Source organism: Botrytis fragariae (assembly GCF_013461495.1).
Source record: "Botrytis fragariae strain BVB16 chromosome Unknown tig00000050, whole genome shotgun sequence".
In the NCBI taxonomy this organism is placed as follows: Eukaryota; Fungi; Ascomycota; class Leotiomycetes; order Helotiales; family Sclerotiniaceae; genus Botrytis; species Botrytis fragariae.
This window is the reverse complement of record NW_023500992.1, coordinates 122,704-136,177: the sequence shown is the minus strand read 5'-3', so window position 1 is coordinate 136,177 and position 13,474 is coordinate 122,704. Positions and strand designations below refer to the sequence as shown.

Genomic DNA, 13,474 nt, shown 5'->3' with positions numbered 1-13,474 from the left:
TAGTATGCAGAATCAATTCAATCAAAGACACGAAAATCAAGAACGAATGCCTCTCGACTTGTCCAGCATAAATAATTGAAGCGGACTGGCAGAATTGGAAGATGAAAAGGTAAGCAAAATCGATAGTTTTGGATGTTCTGATCAAGGCAATCTGTCTGTGCTACTGTTAGGTTTCGATTTCATGTAAATGCAATCCTCTCTGGAATGTCACCGGATAGCGTTTACCTTTCAACACATGGTAAAAGAGAGTGGTCAAATTTAGTTACATCTATCGATCTTTCCTGAATAAACTCACTATCGATGACACTACTGTACCCCGTGGCCCGGACTGTGATCTTCAAGACAGGAAAGTACGATTCCGATTGAATCCAGAATACAGTAGTGTTTTTGTGATCTTCTCCGCACAGCACCACCGCACCGCAACATCACGAGAAAAACTCAGCTTCTATCTCATCCCTCTCCAGAATTTTAAAGTACAATCAGTCGTCTCAAAAGACAGCAAACAATTCCACTAATTTTCTCCTTCGTATCACAGACTAGGATCTCCCCTCCATTCATCTATCAATCTCCAATCTCCAATCCGTATCACGTACCCGGTAAAATCGCGGCACTTCCAGCCCCCATCTTTCCTCGACGATAACCTTAAGAGTCTCTGATTACTTCATAGAGTCGGTGCAATCAATATCTATGTGGGGCCTAGCGATAGATACAAAATCGTCTAAGTAACTGCATTTGTCCTGTTTCCTGACGATCTCTCTCGATTTCCACGAGGAGCGGTGGGTACGAAAAAAGAATTTTCGGTGACGTCCGTTGAGCTAGATGTGAGATTGAATGAAGTAGGGTGGGTAGGTCATTTACTTTCATATATATATCTCGTGACGAGAATTCTCGAGATTTTTCTTCACCTTTTCATTTCTTTCCATCTTGAGAATTTCCCTCTGTTACGCGGAAGACAAGACAAGACAAGACAAGATGATAAGTTCACGGATCGTCTCGGGGCTTTTGGGCTTGGGAAGTTTGGTAAGCGGTTCTAGTGCTATGGGATATGGAACTAGTTATGCTACCAGCAATGCCACCAAATATGTTATTATGGACAATGATTGGAGTTCAACTGGCTTCATTCCATTCCTCATCGCTCTTGATGCCGGATGGGAAGTATTAGGTTTAACATCCTGTGCGTATCTCCTCCTTATGATTATAGATACATTTTCAGCTGACAATTCTCTCCCCTCTCAGGTACCGCAGATACATGGCAACACCAAGTCGCACTACATGCACTAGCTACCCTCTCTCTCGGTAACCTGACGAGCTGTATCCCCGTAGTTCCGGGCTCTACATTCCCGCTTATCAATACCGCCACGAGATTCCAGGCATGGGAGGCGGTTCATGGTAAACTTCCTTGGGAGGGCGTATTTGCTCCGTATAATGCTACAGCGGAAGCAGAAGGAAGTGACCCCACATCGGGAGATAACCCTTTCAGAGTTGTAGAGGGGGCTTTTGTAGAGGGAATGCCAAGTAACTATTCAATTAACGGATTGAAGAAGAGTCAGAGTGCTAGTGCATTTATGATTGAAATGGTGCATAGATATCCGGGACAAGTTTCGATATGTAAGTTTATAAATTTCAATTCCCTCATAGTGAACGATCAAGGACCCAAACTAACACCCCACCCAGACGCCGGCGGCTCCATGACCAACGTCGCTCTTGCCGTCCGCTCCGACGACAACTTTGCATCCCTCGCCAAAGAACTCGTCATCATGGGCGGTTACATCGACGACAACCTCCTCCAAGTAACCGGCAGCGTGCTACAAGCCGACCTCAGCTCCGACATCAACTTGATGGTCGATCCCGAAGCCGCCAAAATCGCTTTCACGGCCAACTTTCCCAAAATCACTTTCGCAGGAAATGTCGCGAATCAGGTGATGAGCACGCAGGATTTCTTGGACGAGATCAAGGAAGTTAGTGGTCCGTACTCAGAATTGGTGTGGGGACATTATGGAACGGAATTTCCGTTTTGGGATGAGACTGCTGCCGCGATTATGGTAGACGGATCGATTGTGGAGAATTCTACAAGCTGTGAGTTATCTTTGATTTTTCACTCCCCCCCCCTCCAAAAAAGTCCCTTCACTAACCCTCCCCCCCTCCCACAGTCTACGTTGACGTCGACACATCCTACGGCTCTCCCTCCTACGGCAACATCCACGCCTACCAAGAAGCGCTGATGCCTCCCGGCCTGCGCAAGGTTGACTACGTCAATCGCATCAATGGTGATACGCTGAAGAGCATGATTAAGAGAGCTGTTCAGTATCCTAGGAATTGTTCTACCATGGGGAGATAGATAGATATGACGGAGGTCATAGGTTGAGAAATGAAATTATTTTAAGAGAAATGAAATTATTTTAATTAATATACCTAGGTAGTGATTAGTTGCGAGGCTTGATGTTTCAATGAACGGCAATGAACGGCATGCTACTGATGGAGAATATCATCAAGCTAATATCAAACACAAGTCAATCATCAATCAAATTTAAAACAGGTAGCTACATCACAAGTGAAAACCAAATATCTAAGAATAATTATATCTTATCATACTTCTAACTACGCGACGCAATGCAGTGCTCTAAAGACTATAAACCGGCCATCATTTATCAAAATACCAAAAACATGGCTTAAACGAAAGAAATTGCAATAGAGTACAGAGTAAAAGTTGTATCATCCTCTAATCCTCTTTTCATCCCAAATCCCCCATCTCAAATGGTCATATAATCATGCCGAACCCCTCGTTTCAAATCATGGCATTCATAACCCTAACCTTAAGGTCTTCCCAAAAACTTCAATGCCTCTTCTCTTTCCTCAACTGGCAACATAGACAAGACTTGTCTGATACCAGCCATAGCACCACCACTCAATCCCCCTTAGCACTAGGTCCACTAGCTCTAAGCAAAGCCGAAACCTCAGCAGCTACACCCTCAACTTTCATTTGTTCAACCTTCTCATGAACAACCTTTCTATTCTCCTCATACCACATGGCTACACTCTTATCATCTGTTTGGAATGCTGGAATGGCAGTCCAGGCGGCAAGTTTTCTCAAGTTCTCTGGCCTGGTACCAGTTGGTGATTTCGAGTTGGCGGATAACATGCGCTTGAGGATGTACTCCTCGTTAACACGTCTTCGTACACGCCAGTAGAAGAATCTTCTAGCCTCTCTCCATTTCAATGAGTCTCTGATAACACCCTTTGCCTTCATTCGTCCAGCACGGTCGTGAAGATCAGCGAATTGAAGCGAGATCTGATTGTAGACAGGAAGTAATGTTTTCTCTCTTTGCTCAACCTTAGCCTTGATTTCAGCCAACTTCTCCTGTCCAGCAGCATTGTCGAGTAATTGTTTCTTGAGTACAGCGTATTCTGGGTCGAGACGGGCCATGGTCTCCAATTGCTTGTCTTTACGGTACTTGATGTTGACAATACCTTCTGGTTCCAAAACACCACCACGAGCGTCTTCATCAGCGTACATTTCCATGAATTCTGGATTGATTGTAGGATCAACAACGACCCAAGAACCACCTCTAAGCTCACCAAATGGTGGAATGTAGACAAAGATTGGTTGCTCGTACTTGACCAAAGCATCAACGATATAACTTCCATACTTAAGAACTTCATTGTACATATCACGTTGACCACCAGAGAAACCTCTCCAGTTAGCCAAGATCATCAATGGCAATTGCTCACCATTGTTGAAGTCTTTGATAGCTTGAGCAGTCTTGAAAGCGGAATTAGGATACCAGACACCACCAGCTTCGTTGGAGATTTGTTCGGTCGAATCTGGGTTTGCTGGATCGGCAGGTGTGATGTTCTCAACTGAGCGGGTCTCGACAGCGATAACACCCATTGGGATACCACCAAGACGAGCACGACCAACAACAACAGTCTTTGCCCATCCGCCGAGAGTCTCAACGAAGGAGTCCTTGTCGAAAAGACCTGGCATAAATCCTTCGTCGTCTTCCTTACCAGCGATGAGGTTTCTGACATCATAAGCTTGCTTTTCAGGTGGAGTGTAAACAATATCGCGATCCCAAGAGTCAGCAGCAGGTCCGATTGGTAGAGGGCTGTTTCTCTTGTCTGGAACATAGGCCATCCATTCAACGATCTTGGAAACACCCTCAAAGTCATCATTGGCAGTCATGTGAGAGACACCATTCTTGTACATGATTTGAGTGCCACCAAGTTGCAAGTTGGAAGTATAGACTTCACGACCGAGCAGCTTGTTAATGGCAGGGGCACCAGTGAGGATGATTGGTTGTCCTTCAATTTGAATAGCACGTTGACCAAGACGGACCAAGTATGCACCAATACCAACTGAACGACAAGTTACCAAAGTGATGGTAAAGATGTCTTCGTAAGCTCTTGAAGTGGCACCGGCAATCAAGCCAGAACCCTTCAAACACTCAACACCGAGACCATCTTCAGCACCAACGATAGTAACGATCTTATGTCTTGTCTCACCATCCTCAACAACCTCCTCAGTAATGACGTCCTTGCTCTTACCATCCTCAAATCTCTTCTTGGCTTCGGTATCCAAGTAAAGATACTTGAAGCCGGCTTCTTGTCTCTCAGGATTCTTCCAGGCAACCTTGAAGTGAGGCATAAGCTCTTCGGCCATACCAATACGAGCACCAGAGTTGGCAGAAAGGTAGATACGTGGAATACCCATCTTTCTTGCAAGTTCCGTGCACTTGTGGAAGAATTGATCTTCTTTTGGTCCGAAACTACCAATTCTGAAAGTGATATCGTTGGCGACAATGATAAATTTACGGCCACGAGGATATTCTGGTGTTTTGGCAGTTATGAGCCAACCAACCATACCGTGGGTGTTAGTACCAGGTTCGCGCGAAACCTCAGCAAGTCCATCATTGTCATCCAAGACGAGTTCGCTATACTCGATACATTCACCCGTAGGGGGTTGTTTGTCGGCCAAAGATGAGTGCTTGCGGACGGCCTTGACCCAACTGTTTTGAATGGCTTGTCTGAAAAGCTCTGGGAAATCGTATACATATTGAGTACCCATAAGATGAGCCTTGTATCTCTTTGGTTGCAACCATTCCTTGGTTGGGTATGGAGTAGATACCGGTCTCAAGTGCATGGAACCAATCTTGGTGGTACCACCGATACTTTGGAAGACCCATTCACCTCCCTTCTCAGATTTACGCTCAGCGTACATCTCAACCTGGATGACGTAACCAGAAGTATTGGTAATGACAACACGAACGGGATATGGCATGCCAGTGGATGGGTCAGTGCAAATAATACGGATCTCAGCACCAGTAACACGAAGTCTCCAAAGACGTCTACCAAATCGCTCCAAGAAACCACCGAGAGCTTGTTCGATCTCGGGAGGTTGAAGAGGGAAAACAGGAGAGAAGTTGATGAAGATGTGGTTAAGATCAGAGTTGTTGTTTCCAATGATCTCAAGAGCATCCAGAATATCATTCATCAATCTATCAGACTCAGAGATCAAATACTCAGCAGTAGGAATCTCGTCACGAAGTCTTCCAGGACGAACGACAGCACGAGTGAAGTATCTCTTGTCACTTGTAGCTTCCTTTCCGACAGCCTCATAAATATGGATGTTTCTGTTTTCAGTGAAAACGGGAGTAATCTTGAACTTAGAAAGTCTTCCCAACTCAAGTTGGAAAGCCAAAGCGGGCTCACTGTGACGAATACTCTCATCTTCCTCGTAGTTGGGGCCTCTGAAAGTGTAGTATCCAGGGTACGAACCATCTTTGTGACCGCAGATGAATGTAAGACGACGAATGCGACGGTTGAGAAGCTCCTCCTTATAATCGTTGACGATCAGCTTGATCTTAGCGACAGTCTCATTGTCATCAAGACTCTCGGCATCTTGAATGGCGACATTACAGACGGCAGTAAGCTCATCTTCAGTGTCAAGGCGCGGAGGTGCAACCTTGCGCTTGCCACCAAGTTCGGGCAAGAGACCATTGCCCTTCTTCTTAGATCCAGACATAGGGAAGACCTCAAGAGCCCGTTGCAAGTACTCCTCAGCTTCGTCGAGATATTGAACTGGTACAATAACACCCTTTCTTGTTGGTTCGTGGTCAGGCTTGTTGGTAAGGTAGGTCATGTCACTAATGGAGCTGACACGTTTGAATGGGTTGCCTGACTCATGTGAAGGGGTGGCTGGTGTCGAAGGAGCAGAAGATTGAACTGGCATGCCAAATTCCGAAGCTCCAACCTTCCTCAAGACAAAGTCCCATGAGACAATGAAAGGAGGTTCGGCACTCTCGTTGTGATACTCAATCTTCTTGAGAGAGTATGCTCTGTAGGCACGACGAATGTAAACTTCAAGAGCTGCAAGAGAGACCCAAGGATCACTGTGTCCGAAGAAAATTGGTAAGACGTCAAAGACAGTGTACTTGGAGTCAACAACCTCTTTGAGAACCTCGATATCAGGTTCTCTGTGTTCCCATCCGGTCTCACCATATCTTGATTCAACAACTGAAGATCGAAGGATGTGCTCCATTTGTGCAGCACGTTCCTCCAAGGATGGAAGAGCACACTGGATGAGAATCTCACGTGCCTTCAAGGAAACCTTGGCAGTTTGACGGGCCTCGAGTTCAGTGAGATTTCGAAGAGAAGGTCTGAGATGCTTAGCAACATCGCCGGCATTGGGCTTGTTTGGTCGATACTCCTCGAGAATAGCGAGGATCAAGTTGTTCTTTGCACCGACTCTGCTGTGCGAGAGAACAATTTGAATAACCTTGGAAATGTCATCCTTGTTCTCGTCTCTGAGCTTAAGGATAACCTCCTCATCACGCGAGGTACGACCAGAAAAGAGACGCTCGACGGAAGCATACTTCTCGAGAAGACCAGAGAAGACGGCAAATTCGTGAGCCTTTGGTCCATTCTGGTATCGGTTGAGAATCTCAATCAATGGGGCAATGGAAGCGGTAAGGAGATCAACATCGCCAGGTGCAACACTCTCATCCAAGAATTTTTGAAGAGCCTTGGAAAGGTTCTTGGCTGGGAATTCAGCGTTGCGAGACTTACCACGGTCAAGGATTTGAGTCAAGGTAGCATCCAACTTTTGTGGCATTCTTGCGTGAAGAGCTGAGAATTGAGCATTGAATTCACCGTACGGCAATTCTGGATCTCTGAGAACCTCGATCAACTCCTTCAAAGTAGAACCCATGATGACTTGGTTGTCAAAACCATCAAGGATGTTGTTGAGAATGTTATGGAGAAGTACGAAACGTTGAGCAGCCTTGGTACCAACAATTTGTGGTGGTCCAAGATCTGGTAGGTGGCCCAAGAAAGGCTGAGCATGCTTAACTCTCGATGGATCATCAAGAGCAAGTATGGCGAGGATATCACCAGCCTCTAGAGTTGCTCCTGGTTGCTTGATGAGTTGTACGATACCATCTTCTCCGGCAATCAGAGGCATGTACATCTTCATGACTTCGACTTCAGCGAATGGCTGACCGGCCTTGATGTGTTCTCCATTCTCAACAGTGAACTTGACGAGCTTTCCTGGGGATGGAGTTCTGAGTTGAGTGGGGTCATTCTCTTGTTCAAGTAGACAAGTCTTGCTATCAACACTCAAACGAGTGGCACCGACTTCCTCCTTCCAGTACACGTTGTGGGAACGTCCACTGAGAAGAACAAGAAGACCACCATCACTCAATGCACGAACACCAACAGAACACTTGGATCCGTTAATGAAAAGGTGGTAGCTATCCAAGCTGGATCGAGTAGCAGTGAACTTGTATCTGTGACCATCGTAAATGAAGTCAATTGGGAAAACGGTCTTGAGAATGTCCTTCGATGGAACTTGACCCTTCTCCAGAGAATTTCTGTATTCGGAAATGCAAGCCTCGCTGGCAATGTGGGCCTTTGTAACGGCACCACAAACAACTGCAAGCATAGGATCCGGTCTCTCAGCAGTCAATTTGTTGGAAATGAGTTCATCAAGCCATCCAGTGGTAATAGTGTTGTCTTCGAAGGCAGGAGTCTCTAAAAGTTTAATCAAGTATTCAACGGTAGTTCTGAAATCACCACGAATACTCAATTCCTTCAAAGCGACAACCATATGTTTTCTCGACGCGGATCGATTCTCACCGTAGGCGAAAATGTGACCGAATTGCGAATCGGAGAAACTGTGAATGCCACCAGCAGTACCAACAGAGAAATAACCCCAAACGTTGGAACTACTTCTGAAGTTCAACTCGTGCATAGTACCACTCGAAGGCTTGAAACCCTCTCCTGGGTCTTCGGATGTAATACGACATGCGGTGGTGTGTCCCTTTGGTGTTGGTCTTCTTTGAGTTTGGATACTCTTCTCTTGGGAGAAATCGAAATCGATTTCGGTGGTGGTCGAAGGATCAACTCCATACAGTAATCTGATATCCTTAATTCTGTGCAAGGGAAGACCCATTGCAATCTGAAGTTGAGCCGCAGGTAAATTAACACCACTGACCATCTCAGTTGTAGGATGTTCGACTTGCAATCTTGGGTTCAATTCCAAGAAGTAAAATTTGTCATCGGAATGCGAATAGAGATATTCAACAGTACCGGCGGAAACGTATCCTACAAGACGACCAAGACGAACAGCTGCCTTCTCCATGGCTTGGAAAGTGGCTTGTTTGGCAACAGTAACTGGAGCCTCCTCGATAATCTTTTGATGTCTTCTTTGTACGGAACAATCTCTACCAAAGAGGGAGATGTTATTTCCATACTCATCAGCCAACAATTGAACCTCCAAATGTCTCGCATTACCAGCCAACTTCATGATGAAAATTGGAGAACCAGGGATTTCACTCGCGGCAGCTTTGTAAAGGGCTTCGAAACCTTCTTCGGATTCAGCTTTTCGGATACCCTTTCCACCACCACCTTCAGATGCTTTAATCATGACTGGGAATCCGATCTCATTTGCCTTTTGTAGACCTTCTTCCCATGATTGAACACATCCCTTCATATACACCGAGTCTTCGACGGTAACAATACCATCCTCATTAACCTCTACCTTATCAACACCAGTTCCTGACCAAGGTATACATGGTACTTTGGCGTGTTGTGCAACGATAGTGGAAGAAATCTTGTCACCGAGCGATCTCATGGCCGAACCTGGAGGGCCAATGAATACAATCTTTTTCGGACTCGCAGCTAAGGATTCCGGAAGTTTTGGATTCTCTGATGCATGACCCCTGATAGATTTATTAGTTTCTCTCTCCGAATGATCTTTGTTTAAGATTGTACGAGGGGCAAAAACTTACCATCCAGCCCACACAGCATGAACGTTCATTCTCTCGGCCACATCAACAATTAATTCGACATTGGCGTAGTTGTTGTTATTCGTACCACCCGGAACTTCAACATATTGATCTGCCATACGGATATAATCTGCATTGGCTTGAAGATCCTCCGGAGTGGCCATAACGGTGAATTGAATAGCCTTTTCATCTCCAAATGTTTCGTATGCCCATTTTCGTACCGATCGAATTTCCTTTACAGCAGCAATTCCGTTGTTTGCGATCAAAACCTATTTCTCGAATGTTAGTTATGTTTCTAAACTAAGTGTGAACGTGCCGGTCCCAGAACTCCCAGTATGCAACAAGGAAGCAGATTGTACGTCGTCCGTTATCAATGGGGGCAAGCCCCCAAACCCCCATAGCTCGCTACGCTCGAAGCTTTCTTGATATACATCTAAAGACGAGGTATCCAACACAAGATATGTAGGGAAATAAGTCTTCTACCATGCTCCACTACTCGCCCTCTCTATCTGCCACCCACCCAGCAGGCCTCTCCTCCTCTTCCACTACTGTATTCAGAAGCTCAAATCAAACATATACTTCCTCTTGCACAGTCTGCCTCCATGGCAATGGCCCCCGGAGGGCCAGCGGAGCGTCACCACATCCAAACTCGAGAAAGTCTTTACTCACATTTGTAATAACCGTATGTCCATCACTTGCTGCCACAAAGTCCTTAACCTTACTCGCGGGAGCATTTTCTAATTTATTTCCTCCAATAAAGTGATCTGCAAGATTATGTCTCGCGGCGTAAGAGGACACTACTGGTACCGTTCCGTTTGTATGTGGTTCCGCCATTGTGAATGTGATTTGAGATTCGTATATCTTTGAAAAGTATTCAGGGCTCAATGAAGAGCAGAGAAGAGAACTTGTGCCAAAGAAAGAATTGAGGGTTGGAAATGGTGGAAGGAGGGGAAGCTGTATTCTTAAGCCAGCCGGGAAAATGGTTGAGCGTCAGATAATTATTTGAGGAACGGACTCCGAAATCCCCTCGAAAGATTTCTAGATATGAGGAATTGAAAGAACTCGGAAATGAATCTGAAGCCCTTTGTATATTGTAAGAAAATGGAAAGATTAAACTTGAACTGTAAACAGAATACAAAAAGAGTAGAAGTTTAAAGTTTTCGAAGGAAAGGTTGAGGGTTGAGGGGAAAGGGAAGGGGAGAAGTGTTAATGAAGGTTTTATAATCTTACCTGGGGTATCTCAATCTAATGAATGCTTGACAGAAAAAAGATTGGAGACAGTCCCTTCTTTCGGCGAATGATGTTCGAATATTACCAAGGAGTCTGTGTATAGTCGAGGAGGAAGGATATACAGAAAATTAGGATTTTAGAAGAGTTGAGGTGACGATATGATAATGAGTAAGTGAGTGAGAAGGTAGGTAGGTGGATGAATGGTTGGGTATATGATTGATGGATGTGTGAGGAGAGCAGACGAGGGGAGGAGAGGGAAGAGGGAAGAGGGAAGAATGAAGAATGTATCAATGTATCAATGTATCAATGTATCTCTTAAAAAGTACAACGCGAGGAGGTAGAATTGGGATGGTATGTATGTATGTATGTATGTATGTATGTACTTATTACTAGTCGAGAGACTTCAAGTATCGTCGAATGAGGGGATGGGACAATAGTAGACAACACAACAATCAACAATCAACAAGTTTCAAAATTGTTGATCTACAGAATAGAAGCAAAACAAAGTTACAAGTTTATGGCGATCAGGTTCCTTTTTCATCTTCTTCTATGTAACAAGTCTTACATGGCGTGAAATTCCATGCTCGATCGATATCCTTGACCGAGTCTTATTATTTGTTCATTTTCATTTTCATTTTCATTTCCATGCGAGATGCAAGATGCGAGATGCGAGATGCGAGTGTACGTATCACCATTCATATTGGATTCTTATTCGTTTCATCAGTCTTGAGTCTTGAGTTTTCTGTCGTCACTTCAATATCAAGTCATCCCTCACTCAATTCACCCTTCACCCTTCACCCTTCACCCTTCACACTTCACTATCAAAAATTGAATTTCTCCAATTTCTCAAAACTCTCAACCATCCCTCACTTTACCCCACTAAACCCAAGCGAGTAAAGCGCGTCTCCCAACGACCACGAATTTGGTGAGTTCTGGCGTTTTGAAGAGACCCACTCAGCCACTTCCATACTAGGTAGGGAGGGTAGATACCGGGTAGGGTAAGGGTAAGCACGGTAAGTAAAGTAAGTCACGTAACAAGCCTTTGAGAGGTCCGTCAAAAGATCTGGCTGAAAGTGGAAGAAGGGCAACAACAGAGGACAATGTCATATTATATTAAATCACCACAAAACTACAAAATATTAGGACATGTCTGACAAGATAAACAATCAACACATCAATCCTCACACACAATCAAAACCCAAAAATTCATATCTCATTGATTTAATCTCGATTTATCAAATTCACCAAACAATCACAATCATCTAAGTACCTAGTGCCCTCTACCTTTTCCCAGGCTAGGGGTCGTGGCCATGCTTCTGGAATGAATATTACCCGGTCGATCAATTCCAACACTACTTAGCACCTGCGAGTACACACATACCCAAATCCATACCCAAATCCATACTTCCTACATACCTGAGTAACAGGGGTCAAGATTCCAAAGTATCAAGAATCCCATAGAACCTTTGGTTTGCTGTACCAATCCGAGCGAGATGAAAAAGACATCGAGAGGGAGAGTCATGAAAGACAAAATACTTCATTCCGTACATAATGCAATGTAATGTTGATATCGTCTCTTACTCGTCACTCTTACAACCAGAATGCATATACCTGGTCTGGGGATGCAGTTTCAAAACTACAGACATCCATACATGCATACATACATACATACATACATATCTATCTACAAAGTACATACATCGTACATATACCAAGAGAATATCTCCAGCTTTCCTAGCACCGGACTTTTACGTCGTATACTCACTCTATCTATACTCTCCAGCAGCACACACACACATACACACACGCGACTAACTCTCAGCTTTTCCAAAATATGGAACCCGTCGTTGATCCTTTTCCTATATAATCATTGACTCGGTATTGGTGGATGGGGGCAAGCCCCCAAACCCCCGTAGCTCGCTGCGCTCGATAATTCCCTTTCTGAGATAGTTCACGGCCAACAAAACATTATATCATCATGACCCTTGCTCTTCCCATCCGAAGCCATCAAACTAATCTTCCAAGCAAATATAAACATCCTCCGATAGCTTGGTCTCGCTCCAGCAAGCTATACGAGTGTGTACCTAGGTGGGTAGCTCCAACCCAAAATATTATTATCATCCACCTTTCACCCCCCTCCAATCAAATTCAATTCAATGGCAGCCCAAAATCCTGATATCTGCATCTGTCACCACGACAATAATTCCAGAACATCAGCAAAGTAGCTATCACCAAGCTGATCTAACCTATCAACCAAATATGCGTGCACATTCGAAGACTCTGAAACTTCAACACAGAAAATCACCCACCCATGTCGTATAGTATGCATTCTAGCTGACAACCAGCCATTAAATTATATAGTTTCGTTGATAACAATCGCGGTATGATTTTACAATTCTAGGCGTGTCTCACAAGTCCGCTTCTCTACTCTATAGCTGCGTGAGGCTGAACTACGGTAGCTACCAGATATTTCTCATCTCTCCCCCGATTCCCCACGGACATCCGATGAGCTAGCTACCTCCCCTCCCCTCACCTCCTCCGAGCTCCCCTCTCCTTTCTCTCGTCTCTCATGTACACATTTCCTCGCTAGACTGCCAGATAATAGATACTAGCCAATCTTCCCTCAGTACTTAATACTCAACAATAAATCAAGAATTAGATTTCCACCCACGAATTCAGATTCCAGATTCCATAGAATCCTGAATCATCATCGCCCCTCTCCCCCTACGCTTAGAACATCAAAGAAAAAAGATCCGTACACTCACAATCTCCCAACTCCAGCTCGAACTTCCACCCCAGCTACCGCAGTACCAATCCTGAACTGGGGTTTACGTATCGACGTGGATAATATATTCACACACCCGTCCATTTATTGCATCATTCATTGCATCATTCATTCCATTCTACTCACTCACCCGAAGTAGAAGAAGAAAGATTTAAAAAAGATTTACTTCTTTACT

At 44.6% G+C, this 13,474-nt stretch overlaps 2 protein-coding genes across 2 annotated transcripts; one reads left to right on the top strand and one right to left on the bottom strand.

Moving 5' to 3' along the window:
* Positions 1-972: 972 nt before the first annotated feature.
* On the top strand, positions 973-2,338 carry Bfra_004063 (putative nucleoside hydrolase protein; the record flags this gene model as incomplete). Its single annotated transcript, XM_037334469.1, has 4 exons — positions 973-1,174; positions 1,237-1,608; positions 1,675-2,076; positions 2,151-2,338. 4 exons carry the CDS (start codon positions 973-975, stop codon positions 2,336-2,338), a joined length of 1,164 nt encoding a protein of 387 aa, XP_037193003.1.
* Positions 2,339-2,905: 567 nt separating this feature from the next.
* Bfra_004062 (putative acetyl- carboxylase protein) lies at positions 2,906-10,118 on the bottom strand (the record flags this gene model as incomplete). The annotated part of the gene is made up of 3 exons (XM_037334468.1): positions 2,906-9,218; positions 9,288-9,553; positions 9,954-10,118. The coding sequence occupies 3 exons, from the start codon at positions 10,116-10,118 to the stop codon at positions 2,906-2,908; spliced, it is 6,744 nt and encodes a 2,247-aa protein (XP_037193002.1).
* Positions 10,119-13,474: the final 3,356 nt, after the last annotated feature.